Source organism: Microcebus murinus, chromosome 5, assembly GCF_040939455.1.
Source record: "Microcebus murinus isolate Inina chromosome 5, M.murinus_Inina_mat1.0, whole genome shotgun sequence".
NCBI lineage: Eukaryota > Metazoa > Chordata > Mammalia > Primates > Cheirogaleidae > Microcebus > Microcebus murinus.
Genome location: NC_134108.1, coordinates 101,721,650 through 101,736,120, shown reverse-complemented (window position 1 = coordinate 101,736,120; position 14,471 = coordinate 101,721,650). Strand labels below are relative to the sequence as shown.

The window sequence follows — 14,471 nt, the reverse complement described above, 5'->3', positions numbered from 1 at the left end:
TCTGGCCTTGTGTTTGTGTCGGAAGGATCAGGCTGTCACAGTGCCTACCTCTGCCCTCCCTGAAGGCTTACTCCTCCCACAGCCCTGCTCCTCCCCACTCCACTCTTTCACACTACGCTGCCGGCAGGGGGAGGCAAACACTTTATTTTTAGCCACAGAACTGGCCCTCTCAGAGCCCAATCCCCAGAAGCCCAGGCTGCAGCCCTCCTCCTGGCCAGATGGGCCTTTGTCTCAGAGCTGGCCTGGAAGGAGGGGCAAGAAGGCATGAGATGCCTCTTGAGCTCTCACTGGGATCCCAGTGCCACTGCATCCAGGGGATCTCCTGGAGGGAGGAGGTAGCCTTCAGGTGGGTGGGCTGCAGCCTGAGGAAGAGCCTTTCCCTCCCATGTGGGGCTAGCTAGGTACCTTTAGGCATTGTGGGCAGGGTCCCTGACCACAGGGGCTCCTAGCAGGCAGCAAACTTGCACTGGATGCGCTTGTACCGGAGCAGCTCCTGCTCACTGACAGAGGGCTGCAGCCGGGCGGCAGCGTGCAGCAGGTCCTCCATGGTGAGCAGCAGTGCCGAGCTCCCAGGCTCCAGCCCTGGAAGTGACAAGGCGGAGGTAAGGCCAGGGTCCCATTCCAACTGGGAACAGAGGCTGTGGTCCATGCCTAGGCAGGGAGAGCCCTGGGAAGGCATCTTCCTGCTCAGAATCCCCCAGCTGTCAATAGTCCTTCCTCTGAAATCTAGAACCAGGCTTGTCTCCCACTAGTTTTTCAGGGTCTTGCTATGTTGCCCAGGCTGGCCTAAGCTCCTGGGCTCTAGCAATCCTCCTTCGGCTCCTGAGTAGCTGGGACTACAGGCACACGCAGCTCCCTACTAGCTTTTCAGATGACCTCTGAGGCTGGCAAGTGGCTCACCTTCCTCCAGATCATGAACCCTGCGTTTGAGGGCAGCTGTCATGGCATCAGAGCAGAGAGAGTAGAGGTCTGCGCCTGTCAGCTGGGCAGGGCAGCAATCTAGCACGTTCACCAGGCTCACAGAGGGCTCTAGCTTGAATCTGTTGTAGGGGTACGGGAAAGAAACAGAGCTGGCATCACTGCCTCCCTCGACAGCCATCGCTGACCAGCTTGTTCTGCATGCTGCACGTGTCCCCTAACCCTCCCGAAGCCCTAGCTCTGTGGGAGTCTTCCTCTGCCACAGCATACTTGCGTGTGATGGCGCTCAGAACACGTAGCTGGGAGGCCCGGTCCTCGCTCGCCCCCACAAACACCAGCTTGTCAAATCTTTAGGGAGACGGCAGGGATAAATGTCAGGGAGCCCAGCCAGGAGGGGAAAGGAGACACAGGATGGGGATGGAGATACAAGCCCAAATGGGCCTGGGAGAGGTGAGAGGTACAGGGGGGCCCACCTGCCAGGTCGCAGGAGGGCAGGGTCCAGGAGGTCTGGTCTGTTGGTGGCTCCAATCACAAAGACATCCTGAGTGCTGTGAAGCCCATCCAGCTCGGCCAGGAGCTGAGACACCACCCTGTAGAAGAGGAAGTGAAGGCGAGAGAGTCCTTGGTCCACCCTCAACCTTTGCACCTGCCTGTGGTGCCTCTCCATGTGAGCTGTCTCAGCAGGGCCCTCTGCTCGGCTGTGCCCTGTGCACCTCTCCATATAGGTCCCCATTCTCCTCAATGTTCCCTGCCCAACTTCCTGGTCCCTTTTGGCTTTCATTGTACTCTCTCAGAACTGGAAGGGCAGGAACTTCCATCTTTGGACTCTAGTCTGAAGACTGCTGTGACCTGTGTCACATCCCTTCTAATCTGGACCCCAGACTCCACTCCCACTCAGACCCCCACCTGTCCATCACTCCTCCAGAGTCTCCACTTCGCCCCCGGCTTGGGGCCAAGGAGTCCAGTTCATCAAAGAAGATAATGCATGGCGCTGCAGCCCGGGCCCTGGCAAACACTGAAGAGAGAGAGGTCTACAGGAGCATTTGAAGTCAGGGGAGAGGGAAATGGGGGTCTGACAGTTTAGCACTGGCACTTTAGTACTAGATCCGGCTGGACAGGAACCTGATTTGTGGAAAGGATGAATAGCAATGACTGAGCAGCCTGGGGGTGGGGCATAGGGACCATTGGGTTGCTCACTCACCTTCCCGCACATTCTCCTCACTTTGGCCCACGTACATGTTGATGAGCTCTGGCCCCTTCACGCTGAGTGGGAGAACATGGGAAGGTGAAATCCATCAGATACACACACACAGTCGGCCTCTTGGGCAGCCCCTCCAGCTCCCCGGCCTACTGTCGCCCCTGATCCACCCACCATCCCTTCCAGGGCCCCCAGACCACCTGAGGAAGGTAAGGCTGCACTCAGTAGCTACTGCCTTGGCCAGGAGGGTCTTGCCAGTGCCAGGAGGCCCGTGGAGCAAAAGGCCCGAGCGTCTCAAGCCCAGGCTCAGCAGCTCAGGGTGCTCCAGAGGGAGCTGAATGGTCTCCAAAATCTCCTTCTTCACCTCCTGCAGCCCGCCCACATCATGCCAGGACACCGAGGGGATCTAGGAGATGGCCAGTGTGAGGTTGGCATACACTGGGGGAGGGAGCTCCTATCCCACCTCCAAGGACTTGGAGTGGACACCTTGGGGGCTCCGATGGCTTGGGAGTGAGCTGTCTGCAGTTGCTCTAGCGCTTGCCCGAAGTCCTCGGCCAGGAGGGGGAAGCCAGCAGCACACAGCTCCCCCTCATCCTCCTCACTCAAGCTGCCCGCCAAACTGCAAAGAGAAACACAGGGAGGCCTCTGGAGGACCTCACGTGAGGTGTCCTCCCCACCACGGTCCCATTGTCCCTTCCTCATTGGCCAGCCACCCACATACTGTCCTCTTGCTGCCTTTCCCTCCTGCATTCAACTCCCTTACCCTGAGTTCTTGATCCTGGTGCAGGCTGCCCGGCTGCTGTGCGTCAGAAGGGCACAGAGATCCCCTACCACGAAGCCCTAGGGAATCAGGAAAGGACACATGGGCAGGGCACGGCAGGCAGGAACCCTTGGGGGACTGGTCCCCCAACTGGAGCAGAAGCCCAGTGTTGATGTCTTGGGGGTTTCTACCCTCACTTGCAGGGCATCAGGACTGAATTCCTGTGACAAAGGCCCTGTGATGTCCCAGGGAGGCCTGGGACCCTCATACTCACTGAACACCGCCTCGCCAGCTGTGCCAGGTTCACCTCTTGGCCCAGGGGAAGGTGGGCAGTGAGGGCCCGCAGGACGCTGAGCCGCTGCTCCTCTGACAGCACAGGCACCTCCAGCTCGTGCGGAAATGCTGTCTGCATGTCAGCAGGCAGGTCCTGGGCCCGGCTTGTGGTGGCCACAACCATCAGGGGAGGGCAGCTGCAGACAGAGGGGTGGGCACCGAGGACAGCGGCTCCTGAGCACTGCCTTGTCCGGAGGGAGGTGCAGAGGGCAGGGGAGGGGAGCGTGCTGGGATGGGATAGGGAGATGAGCATCCACCCCAGTTCCTGCGTGGGGGTCCCTGGGAATACCTTGAGAGGGGTCCTGTGTTTCCCCGTCACGTGGGGAGCTCATCGAGGGCAGAGGGTGTGCCTTTTTTTTTTTTTAACTCAGTGTTCTCCAGGAAATACTAGACCACATCCTCCTCCCTCAGGATCCCCCTCAGACCCTGAGCTCAGGGCCGTCTAGAAGGCAGCCGGCTGGGTGGTGGGTGTCTGAGAAGCCATTGAGGGGGGTGGGGAAGACAGGACTGCAAGGCTGAAGAGAGGTAGAGGGCTGAGCCTTGCCCCTTTAACAGGCCCAGCCCTGTATATATAAATATAAATACCTGCTCAGGGGGTCCTCGCTGAGGAGGAGGTGGCGCAGCGTGGCCACCACACGGGCATCCTCACCCAGCCCATCGCGGTCCCGACCCAGAAGGTCCACGGCCGTCAGCAACAGGACCGCAGGCCGGCAGCGGCGGGCCCGGGAGAAGGCGGCCTGCAGCTTTGTCTCCACAGCTGCGCTGCTGTCTGCACAGAGGCTGGAGCAGGGCACCTGGGGAGGGGTCCCAAGGGGCCTGTGAGAAGGGGCAGGCAGGATGGTGGCAGAACAGGGGGAGGAAGGGTCAGAACAAGATGCAGCCATCTTCTTATTTGGAGGGCAGGGATAGCGGAATAAGGTACACTGGCCAAGTCCCACCTCTTGTCTACCCTACCCCATTCCCTGGACTGTCCACCAAACTCTTCAAAGCGCCTCCTCTTGAAAGCACCTCCCAGTAACTGAGCATCATGGGGATGAGTCTGACCCACCAGGCCAAAGTGTTAGGGCCTAGCAGTAGATGGAGGGGAGAGGGAGGATCTGAGCTGGGGAGGGGAAGTGGGTGGGGTTCTACTCTCCAGAGACCCTCACCTTCACTAAGTGGAGCCCAAGGCGACCACAGGCAGCAGCAACTACTGTGGTCTTCCCACTGCCTGGGGGGCCCCGTAGAAGAACGCTGCTAGTTCCTGTCAGTAAGGTACCCCTGCAACCAGAGAACAGATACTTATCTCCTTCATTCTGACCAAACTTTACAGCAGCAGTCACCAACGTTTTTGGCACCAGGGACTGGTTTCATAGAAAGCCATTTTTCCATGGACTGGCGGGCGGGGCATGGGGATGGTGAGTGATAGGAGCGGCCGTAAATACAGACGAAGCTTCATTCACTCGACCCACGTTTCACCTCCTGCCGTGCGGCCCAGTCCTAACAGGCCACAGACCAGTACCAGTCCACAGCCTGGGGCTTGGGGACCACAGCTTCAGACTGCCCAGTAACACAGGGACCCTGGGGTCTAAAAAGCAAACACCCCCTTTCTTTCTCTTTGAGCCCCCCACTGCCTGCCCTCCTCTGCCAAGCTCAGGGCTGTCTCCACATGGAGAGGCCACATCTCCCACACCACCATTGATGCTCTGGCAGGGGCAAGGAGCATGTCCAGCGGCTAGAGACTAATTCCCTTGTGTCGTCACTGTGCCCTCAATAAAGCCTTGACTGTAGGCCGGGTGTGGTAGCTCACGCCTGTAATCCTAGCACTCTGGGAGGCCGAGGTGGGCAGATTGCTCGAGGTCAGGAGTTCGAAACCAGCCTGAGCAAGAGTGAGACCCCGTCTCTACTATAAATAGAAAGAAATTAATTGGCAAACTAATGTATATAGAGAAAATATTAGCCGGGCATGGTGGCGCATGCCTGTAGTCCTAGCTACTCGGGAGGCTGAGGCAGCAGGATCACTTGAGCCCAGGAGTTTGAGGTTGCTGTGAGCTAGGCTGACGCCATGGCAACTCACTCTAGCCTGGGCAACAAGGTGAGACTCTGTCTCAAAAAAATAAATAAGTAAATAAAGCCTTGACTGCTACGTCTGGCCTGGATGGTACTGAGAGGCATTGGGGGGTGGGGTCTGTATCTACACTGGGGCCACTGATATGGGGAGCTGTGTCCTGCAGGGCCAGGGTGGTACAGCCCAGGATGACCAGCGGGCTCCCTGAGGGGAAGGGCAGTGTCAGAGACAGCTGCCCCTGGTAGGGATTCTTCCTCCATGGCCGACCTTGGAAGATGGAGGTTATCTCATGAAAGTAGCCTGGGAGTTTACTTACAGAGAGGAGTGGGCGGGTGGCCTGATTGAACATACTGGTTTGAGGAAGGTCCTTCCAATCCCACCCTGCCCAGAGCATTATGAACTACTCACCTGGCGCTGCCTCGCCAGGGATGTTCTGAGCAGGCTTTTCTTACACCCCCAGGGCTGTGGCCTCACTCACCCTGGCTGGAGGCGGGGCTTCAGGACAGCACAGAGCTCGGTGACCAAGGCCTCCAAGCCCGGAGGAGACAAACTGTTCCAGACAGTGGATTCTCCTGAAGGGAGCCTTGGAACAGGGTTCAGGGTAGAACCTACCTGTGAAAGGCAGGAGAAAGCTTCAGTTTCTAAAAATTATTTCTATCCCCTTCACCAGCTCTACTCCCGCCTCTGGGACCTCACCATGTACAAGGAGGTATGGGTGGTGTCGGCCAAGTAGGCGCTAGTTGGCCCACCTGGAGCTTCCCCAACTGTTTTCTTCACTTTAAAAAACATCTCCCGCCACCTGTAGGAAAGAGGCCAATCAACCCCAGATCCAGAGTCCACCCCCCCCCCAAGGACAGGTGGCTTTCCCAATCATAGAGGACAAATTCAAGAACAGCACAGGCCGGCGATGGCTTACACCTGTAATCCTAGCACTCTGGGAGGCCAAGGCGGGCAGATCGTTCAAGGTCAGGAGTTCAAAACCAGCCTGAGCAAGAGTGAGACCCGCCTCTACTAAAAATAGAAAGAAATTAATTGGCCAACTAAAAATATATACAAAAATTGGCCAGGCATGGTGGCGCATGTCTGTAGTCCCAGCTACTCAGGAGGCTGAGGCAGGAGGATCACTTGAGCCCAGGAGTTTGAGGTTGCTGTGAGCTAGGCTGACACCATGGCACTCTAGCCCAGGCAACAGAGCGAGACTCTGTCTCAAAAAAAAAAAAAAAAAAAGAACAGCACAAATGAGTGCCCTGAGGCATGGTGGGGGCTAAGAAGGCAGGGGAAAAGGAATGCAGGTGGTCTTTCCTATCTGCCTGACTGGATCGTACACATTTTGAGGGCAGGAGCTAGGCCTGTGTCTCCATATCGCCCATGACAACCATCAGAGAGATTTTTGAGGTGTTTCTCCAGGCCTGTGGCCTATCCACTGGCTCCAATGGGAGAAGCCACTGCTGCACTAAGTGACGAATCATCTGATCATTTCCACTGGCTTCAGAATACAGTCTCTCCCTCAAATGTATACCTAATGATTCTCTATTGTGGCTGCATATTAGAATTATCTGTAAAACTTTAAAAATTGGCTGGATTCGGTGGCTCACGTCTGTAATCCTAGCACTTTGGGAGCCTGAGGGGTGAGGATCACTTGAGCCAAGGATTTGAAGACCAGCCTGAGCAACATAGCAAGAACCCATCTCTAAAATAAAAAATAAAATAAAATTTCTCACATATTGTATGATTCCATTCAGTAGATTAGTGGTTGCCAGGGGGTGGGAGAGGGAGGGAATAGGGAATGACTACTAATGGGTACAGAATTTCTTTTTGGGGTGATAAAAATTTTCTGGAATTAAACAGTGATATTGGTTGCACAACCTTATGAATATAATAAAACCACTGAATTGTATACTTTAAAAGTGTGAATTTTATGTAATGTGAATTATCTCTCAATTTTTAAAATTAACATTTCTTCTTCCTTTGTAGGGGGCAAAAAAGACTTCACAGGCTCCAGCCTCATCCTGATTCTGCTCCAATAGGTCTGGGGTGTGGCTTAGGCATCTGTTTTTCAAAATCTTCCCCAGCAATTCCAATGCATAACCAGAGCTATGCAGTCATTGGCTAGCGTCATAGTGAGTTAGGGTTATTCAACCTACTAACAGGGAAGAGGTTTGGTAGCAGGTAGCAGCTGCTAACCCAATTTTTCAGATAAAGAAATGATGAACTACTCCCCTTTTTAATTCTCAGGCAGCAAGCAATGACAGAGCCAGACTATCACCTAGGCCTCTTTAAGGTCCAATCAGAGTAAAAAGTCCTTTGCTTACACTGTCCTGTAGTCACAAAGCTGCTCCCTCTGGCAGCAAAGAGAGATGGGAGGGCCTCAAGGTGGGGAGAAACATACCAGGATAGTGTTATGAAACTCTTGTAAGTATTACAGTTGGCAGTGATTGTGGTAAAAACTAGAGCATAAGAAAAACTGTATCTTGTGATTGGTTATATATAAGCAACATGTGGATCTATAATGTAGACCCTCAATCGAGCTGGGTATCTTGAGTCAGTGCATATGGCAAGCACTGCATAGGAATCAGATGAGGAGCAGCACTGTGGGGCAGGGGATGGGGGTTAAGAAGAGGCCACCTTCTTTGGTGGAGGGTGGTTAGACCACCTCACTGATTAAAGGGCCAGAGCTCTGGAAGCTATCTGGACATTGCTGAGCAACACTGGGTTGTGTTCCAGAGAGCCAGATGGGCGACAGTGGAGCTGGCTCCTATGCAGCCTGGTCTGGGGAAGTACAGAGGGGGAGAGGCTGAAGAGGCTACACCACCAACAGTTCAACTCCTTTCCAGGGATCACAGGAACCTCTGCAGGGCTTCCCAGGGCACCTAAAGCATTCATCTCTATCTGTCCTTGGACCCACCTGCCCACCCACCCAACTCTGCTTTCCTAGGGACTTGCTCAGGGAGAACTACATACTCAGCACCCAGGAGGAAGGCAGGTTTCTACAGGGTTGGGACAGCAGAGGTTCAGGAATATAACTGGCTTGTTAGTCTGTCTCAGGAGGTCTCAGTACTTGTTTTCCTTTGAAAGTACAAACGGTGGGCATTCTGTAGTATTCCTACAGAAGGCTTGCTCATAGGCATTTGCCAATTTGGGATGGGGGATGGAGGTGGGAAATGACTTGCAAGTGCCAGCCTGGCCATTTTCCACTAGACCCCAGTTGTGGACTTAATCTGGGAAACCTTAAAGATTGTGCCATAGAGCCTAAATGGGGTGAGAAAGGGCACTACCCGGGCCTTGATCTAGGCACCACAGCCCTGACAGTGGGAGGACTGAACGCTGGCCAGAACCAAGCTCTGCATATTGACCAAGGATAAATCAGGCACTCCAGACAAGGCACCTCTCTCCTGGTAGAGGACCCAGGCTGGCACTTGACCCAGGTGTGGCCAGAGACCTTGAACATGAGGGCTCTTAAAGTTGGGTTAGTGCTTCTATCAGTTGTGCTCCCTTTCTAGTAAACCACTATGGGAAATCAGTCCAGAATAGAGGGACTGCCTGGGGTACAGGACAGACCCTTCTCCATTTACATAAGGCCAAAGCAGGCTCTTAATTCTTTGTCTCACCATCTTACATGGAACCTCTCTGGTCAGGGTCAACAGGAGGAGAAGAAAAGCTGGACTTCTTGTTTTGGGTTCTTGGCTCAGTTATGCTGTATTCCCCATTCTCTGTTAAGGATAGGAGAAAGAGTAGGCCTCTCAAGGACAGCAACAATCCCTCCCTCCTGATTTCAGAGAGAGGGTTGAGAAGCAGCTCGTGCATACTTCATGAGTTAGAGCAGAAATGAGCCTATGTATCTTTACATTGAGATATGGTTGCTACGAGCCCTGGCTCAAACAGTACAGTGGCTGAGAATGGAAAGGAAGGAATTCCATCTTGGTCTAGGCCACTAAACTATTCTTACTGCTTTACTTTACTCAGGAGCACCAATCAGTTGGAGGATATACACCTCCCAAGGCCAGCAGGCAGTGCTTCTTAATCTTTCTTCAGTTACACACCTGCTTGGGAACCTGAAGAAGGGATGGACCTTCTCTCCAGAAAAATGTACATGCAAACAACAAAATATTCTTGAGCACAAAATTATTACATACAACATGGTAGGAGGGGATTGTAGAATTCCTACACCCAGGTTTACCAATCCCAGCTGTAGGACAGAAGGCAGCTGCATACCTGGGCAGTTTCTCTGGACTTCCTTCCAGGATCTCTACTTGTCCAACTGTTGGCACACACAGAACGTCCCCTTCCTGGACTACCCTGCAACACAGCAGTGTCCCTGGTCAGCTCACAATGGGAAAAGTCACGCGCATGTGCCTGACATCTCCCCCCTGCCCACCTCCAACACGCAGACTACTTCTTAGGAGTCTACTGCCCACCAGAGATCCCAAGCAATTCTCCAAGGAACAAGTCAGACCTAGGATGAGCTGGGAGAAATGGTAGAAAGACTAGCAAGGGGGATCAGAGACCAGTGAGAGGCAGAGTGAGATCCTGGTTCTTTTGGAGGCCTTTTTAATCAAACAGGTTTCTGTTTGGAGTGTCCAAATTCACCACAGCATTTAGATTTATCTTCTGTGGTCTGCCTGACACACTGAGAGGTCTAGCTACAATTTGCCTAAAATGAGGCTTCTTTTAACCAGAAACTCTGGGGTACCGGGATCTAAGGCATGGGACAGGAGAGTGATGAGGGTGAGATGCTATTATCTTTAAAGGGGTAGGTAGCTAACCTGGGTGTCTGAAAGTGCCGGTAAAGAACATGGTCATAATTTCCATTAGTGCTGTAGTGGGGAGAGGACACAATTTCAATGTGTAACTCTCTGGCAAACGGAGGTCCAGGCAGCAATGAGCAGCTTCCTTTGTCTTCGGGGGCAATGGAGCCTTCCAAGTACCTCTATTAGAGAAATAACCACCACTTTATAACCTTCTCCTAAGGAGGCAGGCTCTTCCCTGTCTCTTAGCAGCCATTATAACTACTTTCATCCTCTACCCTCCCATAATCATAAAGCTTGGGGGAGGCAGTGCCTGAGGTAGCAAAGCTGAATACTTACTTTTTTTCCTATCTTCTCTAGAAAACAAACTTCTCTAATGAGCAGCAGGAAGAGATGTCACCTCCCTTCGACTCTGGCTCCAAAAAGTTCCCCAGTAAAGATAATCATTCTATGATACCTTTAACTTGGCCCAGAGTCAGTGAAATGGTAAAGACATTCATTCCCACAAGTCCTTTGAATGACACCAGGCATCCCCTGAGATTAATGTTAAGTGGACATTAGTGGAGACACTCTGAAATCAGGTTGTGGGGAAAAAGACATGATGATCTCACTGAAGTTTTTTTTTTTTTTTTTGAGACAGAGTCTTGCTTTGTTGCCCAGGCTAGAGTGAGTGCCATGGCATCAGCCTGGCTCACAGAAACCTCAAACTCCTGGGCTCAAGCAATCCTGCCTCAGCCTCCCGAGTAGCTGGGAATACAGGCATGCGCCACCATGCCCGGCTATTTTTTTCTATATATATTAGTTGGCCAATTAATTTCTTTCTATTTATAGTAGAGACGGGGGTCTCACTCTTGCTCAGGCTGGTTTTGAACTCCTGACCTCGAGCAATCCACCCGCCTCGGCCTCCCAGAGTGCTAGGATTACAGGCGTGAGCCACCTTGCCCGGCCTTAAAGTTGAAAGGGTTCCAGACATCCCATAGTACTAACTGGCTACTCCAGCACTGCCCAATAGTACCTCCTACAATGATGGAAATATTCTATATCTACATGTGGCTACTGATGCAATTCCTTAAGTGACACTTGTAGTCACTTAAAATGTGACTAAAGTGGCTGGGCACCGTGGCTCACACCTGTAATCCCAGCACTTTAGGAGGATCACTTGAAGCCAGGAATTCTGAGACCACCCTGGGCAATATAGCAAGACCCCATCTCTATAAACATTTTTTAAAAAAAATTAGCCAGGTGTAGTAGTGTGTACCTGTAGTCCTAGCTACATGGGAGGTTGAGCCAAAACAATAAAAACAAAAAATATTTGGCTTAAGCAACCAAACAACTGAATTTTTTACTTTATTTAAAGTGGCTAGTGGATTACGTATTGGACAGCACCAACCTACACCATATATCTGAGTGCTTAATTAAACACTATACTGTATTTGTCCCCCAAACACAACTGTCTTCTTGAAGTAAAGGCAGAAAACAAAAACTTCTCTTGGATGTATTTAATAAAATATTAAAATTAAACACCAGGCTGCACAGATGATAAAGAGCCCTTTCCTTCAATTTACAATATATAATTGAGGATTAGACAGATCACATAATCATAACCAGACCAAATAAATGCTCTAAGAAAGGTACAAAATGCTGTAAGAGGAAGAAGTCATGTTAAATTTGTGGTGGTGAGACTATGAAAGGCTTTGTGAGGAAGGTGTCATTTTCAGATGGGCATTGAGGGAAAGGATGGGTATTGAGGGTGAGGAACCTGTGGCTTTGGGGCCGCAGGTTCCGCACCCCTTGATCTGGTGATCTGACTGTGAATCTCACCTTTCACCTGAACAGATGAAAGCTCATGCACCACACTACACTATGTAGGCTTATGACATTTTGATTATAGAGAATGAATAAGGCTAAGAGACATTAAGTGAAAAGTCAAAGATCGTATGGAGTAAGGGATCTAAATTCTACAGCTCTCGTCTTCCAATTCAGGTAAGACAGAGAAGAGGGCATAAGGAAGAGGAAGCACTTCTGACCTCAGTCCTGTCTCCTACCTGAATTCTGAGCTCTCCCACTTCCAGGGGGTCGCAGCCGAGATTAAAAGCCAGAGTGGAAGGCACAAGCGCCAGTCCGTCAGCGAGGGGCTCTCCCAGCTGCCCAGAGCCAGGTCCTAGCCTTTGAGAGAGGTCCCAGCGAGGTTCTAGGACCTGCACTGTGACCAAGTGCGGCTGGGAAGTGTCAGATGGCTCTCCGCCCCGGGCCACCCACACCCATTCTCCCTGGAAAAGGCCGAGGCCACGGAGACAACTCCGGCTCACTCCCAGTGAATCTCCAGTCCCTCCCAGAACTCCTTGTAGTCGCCGGACTTTGCCAGAAACCGCAAAGGAGGACACCATGGGTGGGGCTGGGGGCCGGCTGCGGTCCCCAGTCTCGGAGCACTGTCCGGGTCGCCCGCGGAGCTCAGTAACAGCCAGCCGAGTCCCCGGGCCCAGCAGCCCTTGCAACGCCGGCCGCGTCTCAAGGACCCGCGGTCCAGGCACTGGCAGGGTTTCTCCGCGCCTCACCAGCAGCTGCCCGACTCGTGGTCCGAGCCCGGGCCCCGGCGAGGTGCCAAGCAGCGCCCAACCCAGCGCCGGGGGCCGCCGCACGGGCCGCGCCCGCACCCACGACCCGGAACCAAGTGCCAGGAGCCGCAGCAGAGCGCGGCTAACCAGCAGCTCCGGGGGCCCGGGACCTTGCTCTTCGGTCCCTGCGCCCGGCCTTTCCAGGGCCGCCACTAGCAGCGCTGGCCCTGCCGGGCTCTCCCCCGCAGGCCGCAGGGCCAGCACCATGCCTAGCCCCGCCGCCGGCCACGGGCCCCCAGGCGGCAGCAACACTGCCAATGGGGGTGTCTCGGTCGGAAAGGGCTCTAGGAGACGCAAGACGGCCAGCACCATAGTGATAGGAGATCAACGAGAAAGGTGAAGGAGTGTGGCTTCCGGAGCCAGCAAGAGAGACGACTCGGCGGCGCGAGAGCCGTTTCCGCTTCCGCCACGAGAGACATGAGAAGAATGGAAGAGCGTCGGGTGCAGTGCGCATGCTCTGAGAGGATGCGCTGCGCCTTAGATTGATCTGGATTGTGCCTCGATGGCAGTAACCACAATCACTGCGGTTGCGTGGCCTTTACGCATGCGCTCTTTGAATCTCTGTTTATAGGCATTTGCCTTTGCCTTCTAGCGGAGCCTGTCAACTCTGTTGCCCGGTATCATGTAATTAACAGTTTGTTGACTGATCAATGAACCGTCAGCATGCCCCAGACAACTGGGCCCAGCGCTGGGAGCTGGGAGTGGAATGTTTAGGAAAGAGTCCACTCCTCCGTGGAATTCTGACGTTTCCCCTTTAGAACTGTGGGCGCTGAGTTTTGAGGGTTGCAGGGAAGACTGCGGTAGGGAGTGGTAGGATTAGAAAACTGTCTCACACTTGCTTATGGGTAGGTAGTAGCTGTTGCCTGAATTACTACACGTGATTCATATACAGGGAGTGCTTGGTGCTGCCACACCTGTTCCAGTACATCGTACATAAAACCCACGTTCCAGCGCTTCTTGTCCTGTTCGTTCTGCTCCCATCAATCTTGAGTTGAAGACAAAGCAGTTTCTCTCTTTCATACACCCCCCTACACACACACACACACACACACATCAATCCTTGCAAAGTGGAGACTCATCCACTGTTTCTATCCTGGAGGGGGGCACACGCAGAGCAGGCAGTAGGGAGGGGTTCAAGGCCTATGTCATAAGCAACAAGCCAACAGCCTCATTCTCACCTGTGGTGTTATTAATAATTTGATTCTACCCTTGTCTCCACCCCCACTGTTCTGTACAAGACACTGAGACAGTGATAGGCCACATTTCCAATTATTAACAACTATTTTCACTTACAATCAATGGATTGGATGGTAGCAATCTCCTCTTTCTGGACCTTGCATTCTCTTCCAGCTAACACCCACCTTTCTCCTTTCCTTGACAGCTGAGCGTCTTGAGGCAGTTTCCTATTTTGTACATTATACATTCCTGAAATTTTGAAAGCGAAATATCTACTAGTTGAATGATTTACATGTTATAAGGTATTTCTTTTTCTTTTCTTTTTTTTTTTTAAGAGGCAGGGTCTCGATATTTTGCCCAGGCTGGACTTGAACTCCTGGGCTCAGATGATCCTCCCATCTCATCCTCCTGAGTAGCCAAGATTACAGGAGTACAACAGGACACCTGGCTCTGTTGTATTTCTATCCCCAGAGAGACAAGAAAAAAAATATATTTTTACTGTCTGATTATAGTTCCTGGAGGTATCTCCAGTCCTAAATCTGAAACTGTCCACTCCCACATCTTCAGAACAGCATGAAAGAATATACAAGCTACTGGGTTCATATGAATGAAAGTTCCCATTTGGTGGTGCTACTACTATACGTGGCTCTGTCCACTGCCTCTCAGAGGGACCAAAGAC

General features: G+C 52.5%; 1 protein-coding gene across 2 annotated transcripts; it reads right to left on the bottom strand.

Moving 5' to 3' along the window:
- Window positions 1-123: 123 nt before the first annotated feature.
- On the bottom strand, window positions 124-13,018 carry PEX6 (peroxisomal biogenesis factor 6). Of its 2 annotated transcripts, XM_012773158.3 has the most exons (18): window positions 12,047-13,018; window positions 10,020-10,183; window positions 9,469-9,552; window positions 5,953-6,055; window positions 5,735-5,868; window positions 4,358-4,469; window positions 3,795-4,003; window positions 3,151-3,346; window positions 2,880-2,956; window positions 2,603-2,735; window positions 2,317-2,522; window positions 2,120-2,181; window positions 1,825-1,933; window positions 1,392-1,508; window positions 1,189-1,266; window positions 901-1,040; window positions 406-582; window positions 124-322 (listed from the first exon to the last, which is right to left on the bottom strand). In XM_012773158.3, the coding sequence occupies exons 1-17, from the start codon at window positions 12,926-12,928 to the stop codon at window positions 446-448; spliced, it is 2,943 nt and encodes a 980-aa protein (XP_012628612.2). In that variant the 5' UTR covers window positions 12,929-13,018; the 3' UTR covers window positions 124-322; window positions 406-445. The 2 variants fall into 2 exon arrangements, with proteins under 2 accessions (XP_012628612.2, XP_012628611.2); XM_012773157.3 differs by having other exon boundaries at window positions 124-582.
- Between the last annotated feature and the right edge of the window lie 1,453 nt (window positions 13,019-14,471).

Excerpts from the sequence above, each read along its gene's own strand:
- PEX6 (XM_012773157.3), bottom strand. The coding sequence starts at position 12,928 with ATGGTGCTGGCCGTCTTGCGTCTCCTAGAGCCCTTTCCGACCGAGACA. Across the intron at positions 10,184-12,046 it reads TGGGAGAGCTCAGAATTCAG|AGGTACTTGGAAGGCTCCAT; the intron begins GTAGGAGACAGG and ends TTTCTCTAATAG. Across the intron at positions 2,957-3,150 it reads AGCTGGCGAGGCGGTGTTCA|GGCTTCGTGGTAGGGGATCT; the intron begins GTGAGTATGAGG and ends CTGATTCCCTAG.